This window comes from Falco rusticolus, chromosome 12, assembly GCF_015220075.1.
Source record: "Falco rusticolus isolate bFalRus1 chromosome 12, bFalRus1.pri, whole genome shotgun sequence".
Taxonomy (NCBI): Eukaryota; Metazoa; Chordata; class Aves; order Falconiformes; family Falconidae; genus Falco; species Falco rusticolus.
Genome location: NC_051198.1, coordinates 5795541 through 5813994, shown reverse-complemented (window position 1 = coordinate 5813994; position 18454 = coordinate 5795541). Strand labels below are relative to the sequence as shown.

General features: G+C 39.8%; 1 protein-coding gene across 4 annotated transcripts in view; it reads right to left on the bottom strand.

The window, feature by feature from the left end:
- Positions 1-18454, bottom strand: part of PLCB1 (phospholipase C beta 1) — a 401171-nt gene that overhangs the window by 81228 nt on the left and 301489 nt on the right. For all 4 annotated transcript variants that reach the window (XM_037405583.1, XM_037405580.1, XM_037405581.1 and 1 more), the window contains exons 14-21: positions 18222-18399; positions 11793-11863; positions 11097-11193; positions 7347-7431; positions 6121-6245; positions 4908-5062; positions 3010-3174; positions 1026-1125 (exon numbers count right to left, since the gene is read on the bottom strand). In XM_037405583.1, the coding sequence (XP_037261480.1) occupies positions 1026-1125; positions 3010-3174; positions 4908-5062; positions 6121-6245; positions 7347-7431; positions 11097-11193; positions 11793-11863; positions 18222-18399 (976 nt within the window). The remainder of the gene's footprint in view (positions 1-1025; positions 1126-3009; positions 3175-4907; positions 5063-6120; positions 6246-7346; positions 7432-11096; positions 11194-11792; positions 11864-18221; positions 18400-18454) is intronic.

The window sequence follows — 18454 nt, the reverse complement described above, 5'->3', positions numbered from 1 at the left end:
AATGGCTATGGATGTGTGGCCAGCAGTAGGGTAGAGAAAAGGGAAGGTGGAGGGAAAAAGAAATGACAACCAGTGAGGAAATCCTGGAGCAGTGAGGTGCCCAGCAGCCACCTCCCATGGTCAGCCTGTTTGCACCTGCAGTGAGGCCATGCAACCCACACCAGCTAAGACAAAACTGCTTGGAGCTCAGAAGATCCCTGACATCATCTGCCACAAGAGAAGGGACTGATTTATACATTACCTGAGATCAGGTCTTCAGAAATAATATGGACAACAATTGTTAGATACAGGGACATGAATTTTGTGCTACTGCTGGGACTGGCTAGATAAGGTACAGCATAGATATATTCTTCCTTTTCCAGTGTGAGTGACGCTGGGAGCATGTTTATGGCCCATATGCTTGCCCTAATTTAATTTCCTGCCCCCGCCCCGGAAAAGCTGGCACTGAAGTCAAACACTTCTCTTGTTCACAATGCCAATGTCATTGCATCTTTCTGAAACATGATCTCTAAGTCTCTGGCCCGGAAAATAAGGGCCGGGTTGTTGCATAAGGCAATTTCAGTTAAGTGGCCACTAATTATAATAGAAATAATAATACGAATAATAATACGATTTAGAAGAGACCAGTAATGATACATTTTTTTTCTTAAATTTTCAGCAATGAAGATGAAAGTAATTTTGGGTTGATTTAAAGGTGTTACAGAGATACAACAGCTTGCATGTAGGTCAGTCCTTCCATGCATGTAAAAATTACATTAGAGGAGCACATTTTGCTTTCATTTCCAGCTATCTCCCATTCTCACAGAGATGACATCAAAACTGGCTGTTGCTGCCCTCTTTCCTCTTACAAGTGTACAATTTAGCTGCTGAAATATGGTGTTTTCCTTTTCACAGTTGAGATAGATTATTCAAATCCCCAGTTGCTATAAATCTGCAGAGTGGCTGCTGATTTACAGCAGTTGAGATTTGGGCTTGCTCTTTCTTTTCACTACACAATGTCTGTCTCAATGGAAAAAATGGTGTACCTGGTCGAATTGCTGAGACTGGTAATATCCGATGACCAATAAATTTCCCTCCTTCTTCATACACTGCTAGCCTCAAACATGCCAGGGAAGGTAAAACGACCTAGAAGGCAATATTGTTGCATTATTAACTTTCTGCTCTGAATGAAACAGTTCCTTTCATAGGCTACAGGGCGGACAAAAAGTTCAGTCCAGCAGACAGTAACATCTACACATCCATATGAAAGTCTTACTCATGAACAAGAGGTCAGGGTGTACACCTGTGTGTCAAAATAACTCTCATAGAAACATTTTTCAATCAAGAAACTTGAGGTGGGACATGTGCATAATATGTTGAACCCAGTAATTTGACCCTGTATTTTCAACATGATACAAGGAACTATGTCAGCTCAACTCCTATCACACTTGAATTCTGCTGTTTTCTGCTTATTACTCACACCCTGGATGGTTTTTTTTTTCCTTCTGTGTTTGGGCCAACAGGATTACTTACTACTAAGAAAAGTCACTGAAAGGCATATTAATGTTGAAAACTCAACAAGGAACTCAACCAGTTTTGCACTGTGAATGTATGAATTACATGAACAATGCCAACCCCAGCAGAATTTTCCAGTGCTGCAGCATACACACTGGCTGGGCTAAAGAGGTTTAATCAGGCAGGGCGTTTACTAACATTGGATGTTTTCTTGGCACTACATAAGAAGGAAGGCCAAACAGTGAAAAAAAACCCCCACGAAATCAGAAAAGATTACTAAACTCTATCAAGATAAAAATATTTAATATTATTTTAAAAAATATGTAGTATAATTAATCTAATTTCCTTAATTAATGCAAATATACACACAAATACACATATTTTTAACGTGGGCACAGATATGCATTTTTTTCAGAACATATGCTAAACTTTCTCTAGACAATGAAAGGAAAGAGGGGAAAAAAAAAAGCAAAAAAAGCGCAACAGTCCCAAACTAAGAGCTTCTCTAATTTATTTTCAACATTACTAAAAATAGTAATCTATGCTTCTCCAAGCACAGAGGCAGTTGGGCATGATCGTTAACTAAATAAAGAAATGAAGTACACTAATTAGAAGTTCATTACAGAAGAAAAATACTAGCTATGTTTCCAAACTTAAGCTCTGGCAGGCTGCCAAAGGAAAGTCATTCAGAAGGCCAAATATTCAGGGAAAAGGGCTGTGCTCACTAGAAAGCAGGGCTGCAAGTACCAATTGTAAAAACATCTCTGTGAGCTACATTTGCTGAGAGAAATATGAAAGAAATTGTTTGTAAAACACGTGGACTCAAGATCCACTTAACCACAGCACCCAGTAAGCAAAACCCAGAGACTTAAAAAACTGGCTGTGAGTTGCACAATCCTAAAACATGCTCAGTATTTTCTGCTCTTTCAAAGTTTAGAGAATTGAGTCTAAGTAATATTGTTCAAATTGCACGAGTAACTCAGGAGCCTACGTCTCAATTCAAGTGGATGGGATATATGTGGTTTCACCACCTAGGTTGTATTTATATAGCAAAATCTAGTGCTAAGCAGAGATAAGGAATTGCTAGCTTGGACAGCCAGATTGTTCTAGCTGTATTCACATCACCTTGCTCACAGGTTAACGGGGGGCTGTTCCGCCAAGGCAAAACTCCACGGTAATTCAGCTAAACTGTTGCTGGGATCTGCGCTTGCTTGTTCATAGCATGGCGTTGCACTGTGCCGTGCAGGCGAGTCTATCGGCATGTCTGCTGCTTCCAGCTGTGTCAGTGAAACGATCAAGGTGACTTTAAACTCATTTATTTTAGCAGGAGCTGGCACAACTACAGTAGCAGAATTACACCAAAAGTGGTTAACAAGAAACAGTTCAAGAAATAACTATTTAGAATATCTTTCCTTCTAACAAATGCAAAGTTTCAGTAAACCACTGTGGAATTTCCCTGCTGGACAGTGAGAAAACAAGCACAAAACACATTTGGGATGCAATTGTTACACTGACCTTCTTAAACACTATGGTTTCCTCTTCCCAGATGGGATTAACGGCATTGCCTTGAGAGGTCTTGGTCTTCAAAGCTTTTCTTCTTGTATCCACAGGCAGGCCAAACATGTCGACTTCTACGTAGGTACCGACTTTTTTATCAGAAAGAAACTGACCTGAAATTATCTAAAACCAAACCAAAGAAGATTACTACAGACTGCTTTGGTGGATTAGGAAATGAGTTGCTGAAATGCAGGTGGATAATTCTCATTAATGATCAGATAGCATGCATTTAAAATAAAACCAAAACAAAATCACAATAAACAAAAAATCACTGTTTAATGTTGCAGACACAAGAAAAACAACTTATGAGGCCTGGTTTCCTGTGACTCTGTGGTCCTGAATTCCCCTATGAGTGATAATGTGGTTGAGATCACGCTGCTGCCCTTCCCTCAGCAGGAATACTCGTTTGGATCTCTTCCTCAACCTGGCTGCCTATTTCCACAACACAGTATTTTTAAGAACTCTAATTCTATCCAGTTTCAACAACAGGCCAAAAAATGCTGGAAGAAAAGAGGTATAAGCATCACAGAAACTACATATGCTTTTAATTGCGAGTGAGAAAAGAAGCTAAAAAGTTGGTATTCTAATAAAGGCTCTTCACAGAGGGTGAAGAGTTTCACTATGAAAACAAAACAATTACAAAGTAGCTGGTCTTTTCAAGCTCTTATTTTTAACAGGAAACACAACTCAGCTTTAAAGAGTTAAAGAAAGGTCTGCAATTACTTCAGAAAACTGAAGAGGCACAGGAATAGGCAGCAGTGTCACTGTGCCTTGCCAAATCGAGGCTTGCCTAAAGCAAATCGTAATCTGTTCTCGGACGTATCTTGTATGGGCATGGACATTAGAACCAGCAGAGTATTCACCAAGCAGGCAGAAGCAGCTGACTTCTCTCTCACGACTCCTGGATGCTCATACATGTTAAAAATGCTGTGCTTCCTCTAAGAGCTACCGAATGGCTTCCACCTCCATTTACTAAAATTGCAGAAGAAAGTGCCTCTAAACCCACAGGAGGAACTGAAAGCTGCTGTGATTACAGGTCACCACAAAAGGTCATTCCCACACAATCGTCTTTTTTTAATATGCATGTTATCGGGTTATTACTTTATTCATACCCCTCCAGCACTCCTCTGCTATACTTGTCTCTGCAGCCTGAGCGGAAATACTTGTTTTCTTTCAAGAAAAACAGGAGGATATTTTGCAGGTGGATTCTATAATACGGACACTGTTCTAATGGACAAGTCCATTTGGGGAATAACAGGATTTCAGAAAGTTTATGTTTTTGTAACTAGAGCTACACCAAGTGTGAATTTGTGATCTTTTCATAGCCAATGCAATCTATCCCTCTAAACATTCATACAAGTAGTTCTCAATTTGCAGATTCCTGGCAGTCCTTGAACTTCCTTAGAGGTCTTTAAAAAGGAATGAAGAAAAGCAAGCTGGCAACAAATTGCAGCTGACATTTATGGTTCCACACTTCTGCTGGAGAACTTATAGGCAACCAGAAAATTTATTTATACTAAATAGCATAGTGCTCTAGCTATTCCAGTCCATACTACCACTTCATCACAGCATGTTTTAAATTCAGCCCTTTGTCACTAAAAACAAAGCCAAACTACTCTTACATCCATTCACTTCTAAATTACTCCTATGGAAAACAATACATACAATAAAAATATATTTATTTATCCTACAACATGAAATGTGAGGCAGAATTTAAAAAATAAACGTCACTCCTTGAAATGAAATGCATTTTATTTTCTTGAATGAGCACAGTTATTTGCTAAGCCACTGCACAACAGAAATATATCTGTGCCCTGACATTATCACGAAAGCATTTTCACCAGCTGCGTACGTACCTTGACAGATAAGGTGTTAGCTACTATTCCGTCCACTATACTTTCAGTAAATGGATCAAAGTGTTTGTCTGGTCTTCTCATGAATTCTGGCTTTAACCTGTATCCACTTTTTCCATTGTATTCATACATTCCCATGTTTATTTGCATAGACAAATCTAGGTGTTAAAAATATTGTAAGAGTTATGTTCTGGATAGATAATAATTGAAAAAAAGCAACAAAATAATAACAATTACTGTGATTGCAAACTGACTGTAATGTAAACAGCTATTCATGGCACACTTGCTTTAGAGGCTTCAGATGTGATTGCAGTCACCCTCTTGAATTCTTCTGACAAGAACAAGACATCTGTAAGACATCTTTATGAGACTATTCAATAGATAACATTTTCAAATTTTAAAAGAAGCCTTGACACTTAAGTTTTGATTCCCTCACTGTTGTGCTGATTGTAGGTTTTGATTCTCAGTGTTGTACTGATTGTACTGTTGTATCCAGCCCAGCAGAGCACTTCTGTTTCTAACCCCTACTAACATCAATGGTGCCTGAGCCTGATACTTGGTTGAAACTGGCCCAAAGAGGTTTTATTACTCTGCAGACTCCCAGCCTCTACAGGGTTTTGCCTTCCATGGAAAGATGGTGTGCACATGGGCACAACCAGAAAGGAGAAAGGGAATGATACCATGATACCATGTACCCAGAGACAGAACACGGCCAGGATATGTCCTGGGATACAGTAAATGGCAATATTTCTATGTCTCAGAAGACACACAGGCTCATTCTATCTAACACATTCTGTTTAAAAAGTGGCTTGTGCATCTAGGAGCCCAAATGTCTTTGTTTCTTAAAAACTCACTTTTAAAGTGGAATTTGCTATCTATGTCCCTTATGTCTGATATAATTAGATTTTGGAAGACACAGGAAAAAATTCCCTGCCAGATCTGAAATGTTGCTCAATGGTAACTACTTACAAATGATGACAATATGGAGGGCATTATATATGTGTATTATTCTAGCAACAGCATGGTAATTATGAGTATTCCCAGTGAAAAAAAACACCCCAAAAAGTGTTAAAAATGTTAATTAAAGGCTCTTTAGTATCATTACAAGCGCTAGACACCTTTTGATGCATAAAGCCTTTCCTACCTATGAATCAGAAACTGTATCAGAGAAGTGGAAACGTACGACTTGGAGAATCCAGGGATCAGCATAACTTACCTACAGTTTGGAAGTTAAGAGCAACCATTTGGCAGCCAGCATTCCAAAAGACTTGTGGCATGTAGTTCGAAGAATCTACACGTGTTCCTTTTGGGTAAATTCGACTTAGCTGCATTTTGTTGTATCTGAATGGTGAGTAGTTAAGATACAGTACACATGACAAAAATCACTTTGCAGAGAGGTACAACTGCAATATTTAAATGTAGGTGTTCTTTACAGAGTGGCATTGGGTTCCTTATTGGATTTCTGCAGCCATAACGCTTCCAGAGGTCCACAGTTTTGTAGGAGATATGATAAATACAGGATAATTAAAGGTACTATTTGTTCCCATATACAGGACTCAGAATAAGCAAGGAAACAGCACAGGCATATGCATAAAAAAAAAGACAGCATTCATAAAATTCTATTTATCATTGTCATTATTAATTCAGGATTTTCCTAAGATCGCATTTATAGAGGCCAATTAGCTGTAAACAGTGAATCTTCCTCTGGAGTGGGGAGAGGTGCTTGGTAAAAAAGTATTCTTCTGGAATAAACAATAGAATTGGCCTCTACATACAGACAGGAATTACAAGTGTGGACTTCTTAACGGTTGAGTCTACAAATCTCAGAGATGAGACTATGCTGCAGGTTATCTGTGGAAGTAGCTTTCCATTAATCTTCTTTGAGGCACTATTTTATCTTGACCATTCATTCTTAACTGCAGCCATGATGAGAGATACTGAGAAACATCAAAAGGTCTAAAATGAATGCTCCTTAGCTTTTCTTTAAAAGTTACTTCCGAAAAGAAAAAAAAAAAAAGAATTGTGTGGCAATAAAACAGCTCAGTAGTCTTAGAACTAGAGGTATGATGGGAAAGCAAGCTTTCTCGTATGACTTTGCAAAACCCCAAGTCCGTCACATTTTGACAATTTGCTCACCAAAACTCATACCACCTCATATAGGATGATAAATTTAACAATGAGAATACAAAGTATCAGGTCTTTAATATGTAGTTTATGCCTATTCCCTCTAGTCCTAGCCCCCAGCACAAGGATTCATGTCAGCTTTTAAATTAGCTCATCAGAACTCAGGCCAATTAATTCATCTAGCAAGACAGTCAAATCTACAAATTTCATTTGGGTTCCCTATTTCCCCAGCTCCTGTCTCCAATTTTCAATAAAGCCCTGTAATAGATCTCACATTTAGAAAGGCTAAGAAAGCAGTGTTCTGAAAGTCAAGGATACTCCACAAATTCCACAGGAGACTTTGTAAGTTGCTCAAGCCCTTTGGTTTCCACAAAGGAAGACATTTCAAAACTTTTGTTGCGTTCTGAAAGTTTAAAGGAGAAATAAAATTAGTGACACATTAGAGCATGAAACCATATGTGAGACATCAGCTGCAAACAACTGGTTTAGTCTCAGTCCCCTTATCTCATCTATTGTTCACCAGCTCATTTCACCTTGATCTCAAAGAATTTACATACACAGTCGTCTGCTGACAGAAGTTCATTCTGCACATACCGAAGAGCTCCGTCTCAAATCACATTAGCACTGCCCAAATTAAGGGCACTGGTACCGCCTGAGACTGCTGCTGTACCAGCTGCAGGCAACAAAGTCAGTGCCATGGGCAGAGACCTCTCAGGTTTGCATGCTGATATATTTGAGAGGTAGAGCCCAAAGCTCACACCTGTGACGCAGAGGTATTGTAGCAGCTTTTGTGGGGGACACAGAGGGCCCTGCTGGACCTCTAGGTTGTCTTTGCAGACAGATGCAAGGGCTTTGAGCCAATTTGAAGCTATAATAACTAATGTCCATATCAGATTAAACTAAACAGTGCACTAGCTGTGCCTACAGCGGTTCTTGTTATCTTCAGCAGGTCAGGGTAAGGTCACATCTGTCCCAAACAGTCATGGAAACATTGCTATCTAATCAAGCCTGAAGGTACACTTTTGCGTCCCAGCAGGTCTTCAGACCTAAGCCCGAACTCATATGGAGCTTCTATAACCTCTTTAATTTGGTCAGACTTTCTGACCTGAGAGTGGCAAAAAGCTCGCCCTAAGCTTATAAGTCAGTAGGACTAAACATTAATTTGTGTACTGTTTGTTACTCACCTTTGCCTGATGTGTGCACACCCTCGCAATGCAACCATGTGACATGCTGTAGCAGACAGCCTAAGTCAAGAACCTTTCAGTGTCAGTATTTTTTCTTTTACACTTTTATACAAAAGGTAAGGATTCCTGCAAAATAACAGCTTCCCATTTCATCGCAATCAGCTGTGTAGGTTGCCTAGAAGCGGCCACAGCGCTGGGAGGTCATATCCATCAGATAAGTCAGCACTGCTGTCTTTAAAAACAAGGGAAACAGTATCTGTGTTCAAAAATGAACTCTCTAGCCTCACCACTTTATTGAAAGCAAACAGTAAGGCAAAGAAAAGGCTTGCCCTCATCCAGTTTTAGAAGTAATTGTGCTGCAGGAATCCAGGGATGGCCAGGAGGCCAGCCTGGCCAGCTCCTTGAAGTCAAACTGCGGAGCTGCAGGAGAGGGATAAAACTGAACAAAAGCACTTGTCTCACAGAGAGAAACAGGACACAAACAGGTGGGCGCTTTCCTTATAGGAAGCCAAAAAGGAAGCAGCAGATCCAAAGAAATGAGGAGCTGGATTATTTGGGCCAACAAGAGAGGAAAATGTGCTACCAGCCTGTGAACTACAAACTATTCTCAGTGTATGTTGAAAAGTCAGAGGATGACTATCCTCGGAATTTGTTGTGGTCCTTATTTCTAACTGCTGACCATCATGCTACTGCCATTATTCATAGCTGTTACCTTCTAAAGGCAAAAGATTCCTGTCACTCCCTAGAAGCTGCTCTCCTACCTTTCCTCCTTTCCAACAAGCAATATCCTCTCTTTCTCCAGACTGTTCCAGCCAGCTCACCTCCATTTCAGGTCCTTAGAAAGGCACTGAGATTATTCTTATTCCATCCTTCCCGCTTACTAATGGGACAGCCTTATCTTAAAGTAGAGCATCTGTAGGAAACCAGAACTGGTAGGTGTTAAATGATTCAGTTACTAAATGTCCAGGGCTTAATCAAACTCCTAATTAAAATAAGAACAATTATTTCCTTGTAGTATCTGGAGAGGACTAAGAAACCTGCCCTTTGGAGAAAAGCCTGTGCAGGAGAGAGAATTCTCTCTTGTGATATATTACACTGTGAAATCTTATCAGGAGGAAGTCACCATGGAGTGGACAAAAAACTCATTGAAAAACTGACTGAAAAACTTGAAAAAATTCAGTTACAGCTACTTGCTGTCAGAGGGAGGGTACATACATATTGAGGGCAATCAGGGGACTGTTACAGACCCAGTGCTAGTCAATATTTCTATTAAAAAGTTGGACACAAGACCAGAAAATGCACTTTTAAAATGCATGAATGACAGAAGCAATGAGGTACTATTACCATCATGGAGGCCAGGATCATAAATCAAAACAAATTCTTAACTAGAAGATATTAAATGAGAAAAATGTTCTAACAATGAAATGAACACTGTATAAAAGACAAGTATGGAGCTCCACACTTAGGGAAATGAAGTCAGGTGAACAAAAATAAAATCTGGGCAACAACTGGATAGGCAGCAAATTAAAAAACAACCCCCATCTAACTTCTCCTCTATTCAGCTCATCTTCACTGAACTGAATGAAGATCCAGCAGTGAGTCCAGGCTAGGACTAAGACCAGAAGCCACAAGTCATGCTATAGTGCCCACTGGTTTAACCAGCCAGCAACATTTACCATGTAAGGCCACTGCTTTAACGAACTGGCCACATTTATCACTTAATGATTTTTTCAACTCAAACACCAGAAATATTAGTTCCTTTACATTATGAGTTCACAGAAACAGTATGATTGATCAAAGGTCACATCAAGACTTGGGATAAAAAAAATCTGGACACCAGCAGTTCTTTAGAAAAGAAAAACCTCAGAAAGACACATGCATGTGAACAGAAGAAACATACACAAGACCATTTTATAACAGCTGCAGCAACTTGTCTGGCTAGGATTCACATGGCTTCCTTTCCAGAAGGAATATCTCCTTCCCACTGTGTTCTTGTAACTCTCACTAGAGCCAGGGGAAATGATAAACATACAAAGGGACACTACTGTAGGGAACAAGCATAGCTCTCTGCATGATTTTGTGAATGCTTGTGTGTATGTCAGTATAAATGCCCACATACAAATCAAGAGGTAGATAACTTCCTATATGTTTATTACTCATCATGAGTAAATGCAAAATCTTGTGTACAGACATGGACTTAGGCACCAACTACCTGTCCTCTGCCAAGGTCTCCACAAATCCATAATAAATTAAAATGCTGTAGAGTTCTTTAGCTAAAAAGCTGCAAAAGCAGATTGAAACCTGTCAAAACAAAGTGAAAAAGGGCAGGCAAACAGTAGGGGGTTCTGTACCAAGAAAGGAAAAGATTCTTCAGTGTTTACTGAGGATGCCGCTGAGTGCATTCCTAGCAAGACATATTCTGTAAAAGCCAGCAGGGAACAAAATTATGGCCTTTTTTATACAATACAAAGAGGCAGGAAAGAGTGAACTTACATATGGGGAAGGGCAGACTCTTCTTACCCTGCAACCTCTATAAAAGTAACAGAAGCAAAATCTAAAGCACTTGCTCAATCCATAGGAATATTTATGACCACCTTTCTGCTTAAGTTCCTCTTCAGTCATGGACAACAAAGACAATGTAAGAACAACCTTTTAAAAAATGTTTTTGAAATGGCAGCATGTTTACTGTTGATGAAGTTTGCTATTTAGACTAATACAGGTTTCAAAATAAATAAGGATTTATCTGGCTGGATACCAAGGGAACATTTTGTGTCTGTGTGCCTGTATCTAACTGAGAGGAAGACAAGTAGCATTGCTCCAGAACTTCCTTTCAAACACTTCTAGGCAATTTCCAGTATATGTTGCTCATGGTTAGCTTACTTACTTTTTGATACTTCAAATGACTCAAACTTCACAGGCTGAATGTAGTTCACCAGGTTAGACATCTCTTCTGTGGCCATTGCCTCACTCCCAGCAGTACCCTAGGGCAGAGAAGGGAAAATGCTGCAGTTTTGCTCTGTCCATGGCAGCCATCAGAGGCCATAAATACTGAAGCCCAGTTTTCCATCAACTGTGATATCTTTCACTGATCCTGGCTTAGTGAAGTCAACGCCTCATACAGGGAGTTTCACATAGTAAAGAAGATTTGTTATGGAATTTAAATATTTTATTAAACTGCTGCTGCATTCATTCTTTTTACGTGGCTCCTATGGAAGGGACTGAGTTACCTTTACACATGCATAGCACAGAGCACGTTTATCAGTACCCTTGGATAAATAATAAGTACAGCTTTAAGTGTTTGATGCCAAGTTTTTCTTCCAACAATGCTAAATCCACCACAAGCAGTTGTCTAAAACAGATGAGCTATGATGCTATTAGTTCTTATTCTTCAGTAAATGAAAATATAAATAAACAAAGCAAAGATGTGCTTTCAAACCGATTAGCAACCAAGTTCAGCAAGTTGGTGTTTCCCGGTGCTCTGCCTCCCTTCTTCCACTAGATGGTAGTCCCGCTCCTGGTAACACAAGCCAACCCACTGCTGGAACCGACCCATCAACGTAAAAGGTATCTACACGCTTACTTCATCCATCGACGACTTTTTACAGTCATCATCATAGTCATCATCATCATCGCTCTCAATCTCTGCTTCTCCTGAAAAGTTTTAAGCAGAAGATAATTACTGGCTGAAGCAAAAGATAGAATTACCAGTGATAAATTCAAGAAAGATGTGCAAGTAGCACTGCTTAAAAGAGACTACATTATACACTACACATCTGCTTTTTGTACCAGCACAAATCAAATACACTGCCTTGAGGGATTCATCCTTCTTCAGCATCGGCAAGTTCTTATGGCCCAACCGAACAAAAACTCTTCCTTTGCAGCTATTGGATGCTCAGTGTTTAGAAATCATGGGGTAGGTATCAGCACTGAGCAAAGTGGTGTGTGCATAGTATGCACAGTGTGTGGGTACAGTATCATGAACTACTCTGGAGACATGTTCTCATGCGTGGGGCACAGCCCTGGGGTTTTGAAGGCATGAGTTCTAACTTCATCTCTGTTGCAGGATCCCTGCAGGACTTCTAGTGAATGCTTCCACCCCTCTGGGAAGTGCACACATAACAGCATGCATGGGATTAAGAAATCATGCATGAAAATTTATGAGATTCTCATGTGCTGTGGTATCAAGGGCTGTTCAGCAAAATCCATCTGTTCTGAACGTACTGCAGTCCACGTACTGAGGTAGCACAGCGGGGAGGGTCTGGCACATGAGACTAACTGCAATAGCTTGACTTCAATTCCCTTCATAGAGTGCTTTGGTGTGACTTACTGGTAGGACTCCGGTGGCATAGCTCAAGCGTACCAGCTGAGGGCAGTGCAAATCAAATAATGTGAAAAACATGCGTAAGGCTCCTCCTTTCCCTGAAAACGTACTGGTAGAGTAAATGGGACCAAATAAAACTGCTCCCAGTTGCAGTGTACTCATCAAATTCCTATAGGCAAGACACAGATTCTTTGTTGTTAATTAACGGATGCCTCCCCTCTCCTCTAAAATGTTTTGATTCGGTTGCACCAGAAATTAAATCAATAGGGAATATCAATCTTATCTTTTTCTTTAGTAACTCCTCCTGTGGGTCTGGCTGTCATAAAGTATACACTGTGGATCTTAAGATGACTCTGGAAAAGAAGGTTTAACTTACATCACAGTCACCTTCCCACACCTGTAAGACTGACAACTCTCCCTAAAGATTTTATTCTACAAACCTTTCGGCTTTCTTCAGCAGTGGCACTTTTATTTGGAAGCACAAAAATCTAACCACTGTGCAGCATTCCCAAACTCTCCAGAGAATGGTAATTCAGTCTCAGTTCCTCCTGTCAATTTAGGGTCTAATCCAAAGCCCACTGAGTCAATAAACTCTTCTTTGTTCCAGCAGGCCTTGAATCATGGGCCCCCTCTGAACATGGAGAGCACATATGATTTAAATAATGACTGAGCCTTTCACAACCAAATGATGACTACCCAGGCTGCATTTCCTTCCAGATGCAGATGTTGAAATATCAGGCTTTTATTCATGAACACATTTCTTCCTGAACATTTCATTGAAGAAAATAACATGATTGCTCAACAGGCTCAAGGGATGGCTCAAGGAACCTCAGCACATTGTAAAGAGCCAGCCTAGCTCTCACAGGATTTGCAGTGACAGTCTTTGGATGGGGAGCTTCCAATTTGTTTAACCAGACTGGCAAAATAACACTTTGCACAGTCCACAAAATGGGGCACCTGGGCAGATTTTAGCTACCTTGCACTGCTGAGATATCAGGTAGCTGATAGATTGTTCTTGCTAGAAGTGTCCAGGGAGGAAAGTGTGCAAGACATTATTCATTTATTTAAAAATATTTAACCGGAAAGCTCCCAAGGAGATCAGATCTCATTTTAAGTTCTGCATCAGACAGCAAAACCAGGACGAATAAAAGAGTATTGCAAATACAGAATAAAGATTAGTGTTTTAGAAAGCATGACTACGTCTGCATTGCCTTTCACCCTTTCACCCATCAGCACAGTCCTATGCTCAAACCCAGCCTTCTTTTCCTATCACACTGCTGGGACACAAAGTCAGAGCAAGCCTTGGCTAGACTGAGGAGATGTCTGTGCTGCGGACACTTTCATGCTCATGCTCCCACAGTGGTGGTGGGATCAGCCCCATGCCATCACTCCTATCCCTTCCCAGGAGGGCACGGAATGTGTATACCAAGTGCATGCATATGCTGGCATATGCAGCTGTGCTGCAGGTCAAGTTCAGCACGTACATGTGAGCTTGTCTAAGGGACAACTAACTATAATGACATAATTATTATCTGCATTTAGACAGGACTACAAACTCAGGTCAAGATAGGACTTCTCCATGCTATGCAGCATACAAATACAGTGAAAACAGAACGCGCTGCTCCAAGGGCTTGCCCTCCAGTACAAGAGGAGTACAACCTGCTAAGTTAGAATGCAGGTACTGTCAACTACTCATAGGCACAAGGGCACAAGAACCTTCTTGGTGCAGTAATGGGGCAGTTTCAAGGATGTTTTCAAGAAGCTGCCGCTAGTGAGTGGGGCAGCGTGGGGAAGGCATAAAAATTCTCATTGGGAAATGTAGTAAGTGGACAAAAGAGGCTGAACCCCAATTGATGGGTAGATAGGTTCAACACAGTAATACTGAATGGAAGATGGGCAGCAGAGGACAGTTGGGAATGACAAGCCAAATGCCTGCTACCAAGGGTTGAAGAAGCAGTGTTAGATATTATCCATTCTCATCATGCCTCAGCAGTGCGACAGATATTGAGAGCCTAATAAAATGAGAGGTTTTACATTGCTTGAAATTCAGAGGCATTTGGTAATTGGCTTTCTCAGACCCCTTTAAAATAACAGCCGGAATGGATTATAAATATGGTACTTGCTGGTGCAGCTTGTTAGTTCTATAAGGTTTAGGCAGCCAGCAGCATCTTCAGGGTGGGTGGGAAATCACCTTTTATTTTTTCCACAGGCTGTACATCAGCAGTTTCTGATTTTTAAAAAGGAAAAAATGAACTTTGTTCAGTTTATAAAACCATTTTACTTTGTCACAGCAGGCACGCAGCAGCATGTACCAATGAATTTACATACACTGAGCCTAACACATTTTGTCCAGTTTTCTGTTTATCATGAAATGATGGAGCCATTTCTATACCTTCTCTCTCTCCCTGTGACTCCTTCTTGTGGCACTCACTACTCTGCCAAAAATGTAATCCTATCAGTGTGGAATGAAAAATTTGCTCAAAAATTTAAATACTGTTCAATTAGCAAGTTTAGACTACTTTCAGTATAGGCTTACTTTTGGTAAATTTTATGTACTTGCAGAACTGCCACTGTTCTTTTTGCAGTGTAATCTTAACTTCTTTGAAAATTTTGCTTATTTACTTCTGTTTACTGTGCTAAAACAGGCAGGTCTAACATGCTTGTTTACCAAAATTACAATCTATCTTGCAAGTGTTATCTCACAAATTCTTTTTCTGCTTTGTCAGCTTTGCTGTAACTTTAGAGAAAGCTTTTCCCACTCACAGATATTATACCCTACTGAAGTTACCTTTTACATCAGTTTCATGAACATCTTGCAAGCCATTATGCAAAGCTCATTTCAGAATTGTTTTTTTTAATTATTCCCACTATATCATCACCACCACCTAGCTTTTATATGGTATGTTTTATAAACATATCAAGAGTGGTTTATTTAGGTTTAAATCTGACCTCAAGCAGTGTAAGACACAGCTAAGCTTACTATCAACTGAAGTACGAATCTCTTATTTTTTGCACTGCTGTGAAAAAACTAATTTAAAATCTCAAGAAGGCTAAATCAGCACAACTTTCTTCTGGAGATCAGCAGTAATTCTGACAGGAGCTACACAATATCAGTTATTTGAATAATATGCCCAACTTGCTAAATGTAAAGTATATTAAGGTCGGAGTATTGAAACACTTAATGTTAAGAAATGTTAAGAATTAGGCTTCCTTTACTCAGTCTTTAATTGCATTACTCCTCTCACGCCCCAGAAAGGAAATGGTACTGGGTATAGAGAAGCATGCTGCTTGCAGTGCTCCAGCATTACATGTTGCCAATATTGAGATGCACATAAGGAATGAAGCAGTGAAAAGGGTGTCACAGTGACTGTTGAGCACTGCCCCACAGAACCATGCTCTTCAGTGTGTCTTGCCACAGCAGTCTTATAAAATGATGAATATTTTTTTTTTTTTTTTTAATGTTCACAGACAGAAACCTGGCACCTGATTTACAGAAATGCTGTGTGCTCACAGTTGTAAGCTGTAGCTAAAATCTCTGGAGCTGTGGTCTGAATACCTAAAAATTCAAAGTATTCTTGAAAAATCAGATCCTGGATGTTCCTTGCCAGTCACCCCTAAACTGTTCTTAAGCTCTCTCAGACTCAGCTGTCCTTAGACAAAATTGACTTAGTATTATTTCACTTCCCACAGGTATTGTTCAGATAAATTCACTGCTGTTTCTCAAGTGCTCATATGCAGCCTGGATACCCCTGCAGAAATTCACTGCAGGACGAGAATGCTACATCCAGGATCCAGCACTGAATGACAAAGAAAAAAATATTGACTAACAGCATTCTCCAAAACAGGCATAGGTCCTAAAGGAGAGACAATGGCTGACAGAGGGATTACAAGTAATATATTTTTACAGTCACAGATGAACCAAGTGACTACGTCAATTTTGCAGTCTCAATTCTAGTATTTTCTAAATTTAAGCGTTCATCTTCACAATCTACAGTTAACAGAGGTTGTTATAAAGGTAATACAGACATAATATTAACACTAATTTGTAAAATTACACACCCTATTATGCGACTGACCCCCCTGCATTGCATCCTCGTCAACATCTAGAGGCACAGCCCAGGTCTTTTCCTATCCTATATAAGCTCATAGAGAGGCTTCCAAAAGACAAAGCTGTTACCCTCTCTGCACTCAGAAAGCCGAAAATGTACTTTGCCACTGGGTTCTCACTAAGTGCTAGTAACAAAAATGTAGAGTTAGGCACCCAGGGTTGATTTCAAGCACTGCAAATGAGTCAGTTGGCATACACACACTTATTTTTCTGTTGCTTGGGATTTGTCTAAAGCAAATCAAGAAAACAGTATTAAATCAATTCTGATGCCAGGATGAGTCTTCCTTTGAAACCCAAAGCCTACTCCAAAGCATGCCCTTTTCAAATTTTCTTAACACAATAGTTGAAAACTCTTCTAATAGGGTAAAGAGTGTTATCCACAAATACAGCAGGATTTTTTTATTTTTTTCATTCTACTTGAGGCAAACTGCCAGCATGAAAATTTTCAGCTCAATTAATCAGAGTTTAGAAAAAATTAAAAACAATGGAAAAAAGTTTTTTAATGGCAAATGGTAATGAACTTATATTCCAGTAGAGCTTTCAATTTGTTCTGTAAGTATTCTACTACTGGGGCATAAATGTCTACGCTTCTAGCAATCCAAAATTCCAGTCTTAATAGGAAGAAGAAATTCTAGTGCAGGGAACAGACACTGCACTGGGAATTAGGATATACAGATTTTGTTGTTTGTCCTACTGCTAATCTGCTCTTGTGGTTTAAAGCAAATCCTTACTTCATCTTTTTCTCTGCACTTCTCTGTCTTTTCTAGTTAGGTTTTAAGCTTTTCAGGATGAAGACCATCTCTGTACTAATTTTTCCATACCAACACTCACAATGGTCCCCCTGCAGATCCCATAGGTGTCACCAGAATATATGCATTAAATTACAGCAACATTTCTTTTTCATTTCTGATTTTAAAAATTCTGCTAACAATGAACAAGTTAAATGTAATATACTGCTTTCCACTAGCTACGTTCCCTAAAATTTCTGCTGGTAATAAATACTTTGTTTGCAGTATTATTTTTGCCTATTTCCATCTCTGGAACAGAACATCATCTTATGGAACACTGCATAGAGGAGTGTGACGTGTTTCCAACTAATGCAAGACAACAGCACACTGAGCCTTGCCTGCCTGAGCACCAGGTATCCTACAGTTACTCTTAAATTTTAAGATATTGCAGAACCACTGCAGTTCTCCTGTGCAATGGGTTAACTCTGAAAGGGCACCAAATGGTAAGCACATCTCAGAGGCAACAGAAAAAAAGAAAACATTTATATTGGGTATTAAGCTTGGGCACATAGAAAAGTCACCCAAGGGTGGAGGAGTTGGCAGTTTGCTCAACTTTCTAAGCACTGCAGATAAATGTTAGTACACATCATTGAGCTTTAGGTCACCCTGTGATTCCTCAGCCACAAGTTGTCACAGAGTCCTGGCTCAATGACATTTAGCGTTGTTTCCTACTGAGTAAGGCCCACCCTGTTGTATCTTTAACGTGCTAGAGCAATGTAGATGGACAGAGTTATAGCTGTAATGAAGCATTTATATTTCAGGAAGAAATATATTTGTAGATTCAGTTCATACCTGCTCCGGGGGAGGAAGGTTCAAACATACTAGATGTATCACTGCATGTGTTGGAAGCTTGCTCTGAGAGCTTCTTCTTTGCACTTCCATCTGCAGACTTATGTGACTTCTTTTTATTCTTCACCAAAATTTTGTACATTAAATCCATAGGGCTTGGAAGAGGAACCCCAGCTTCAAGCTTGCAGAAAAAGGAAGAAAAAATTTTTACAATAAAAGAAATGAGGTTATGGCAA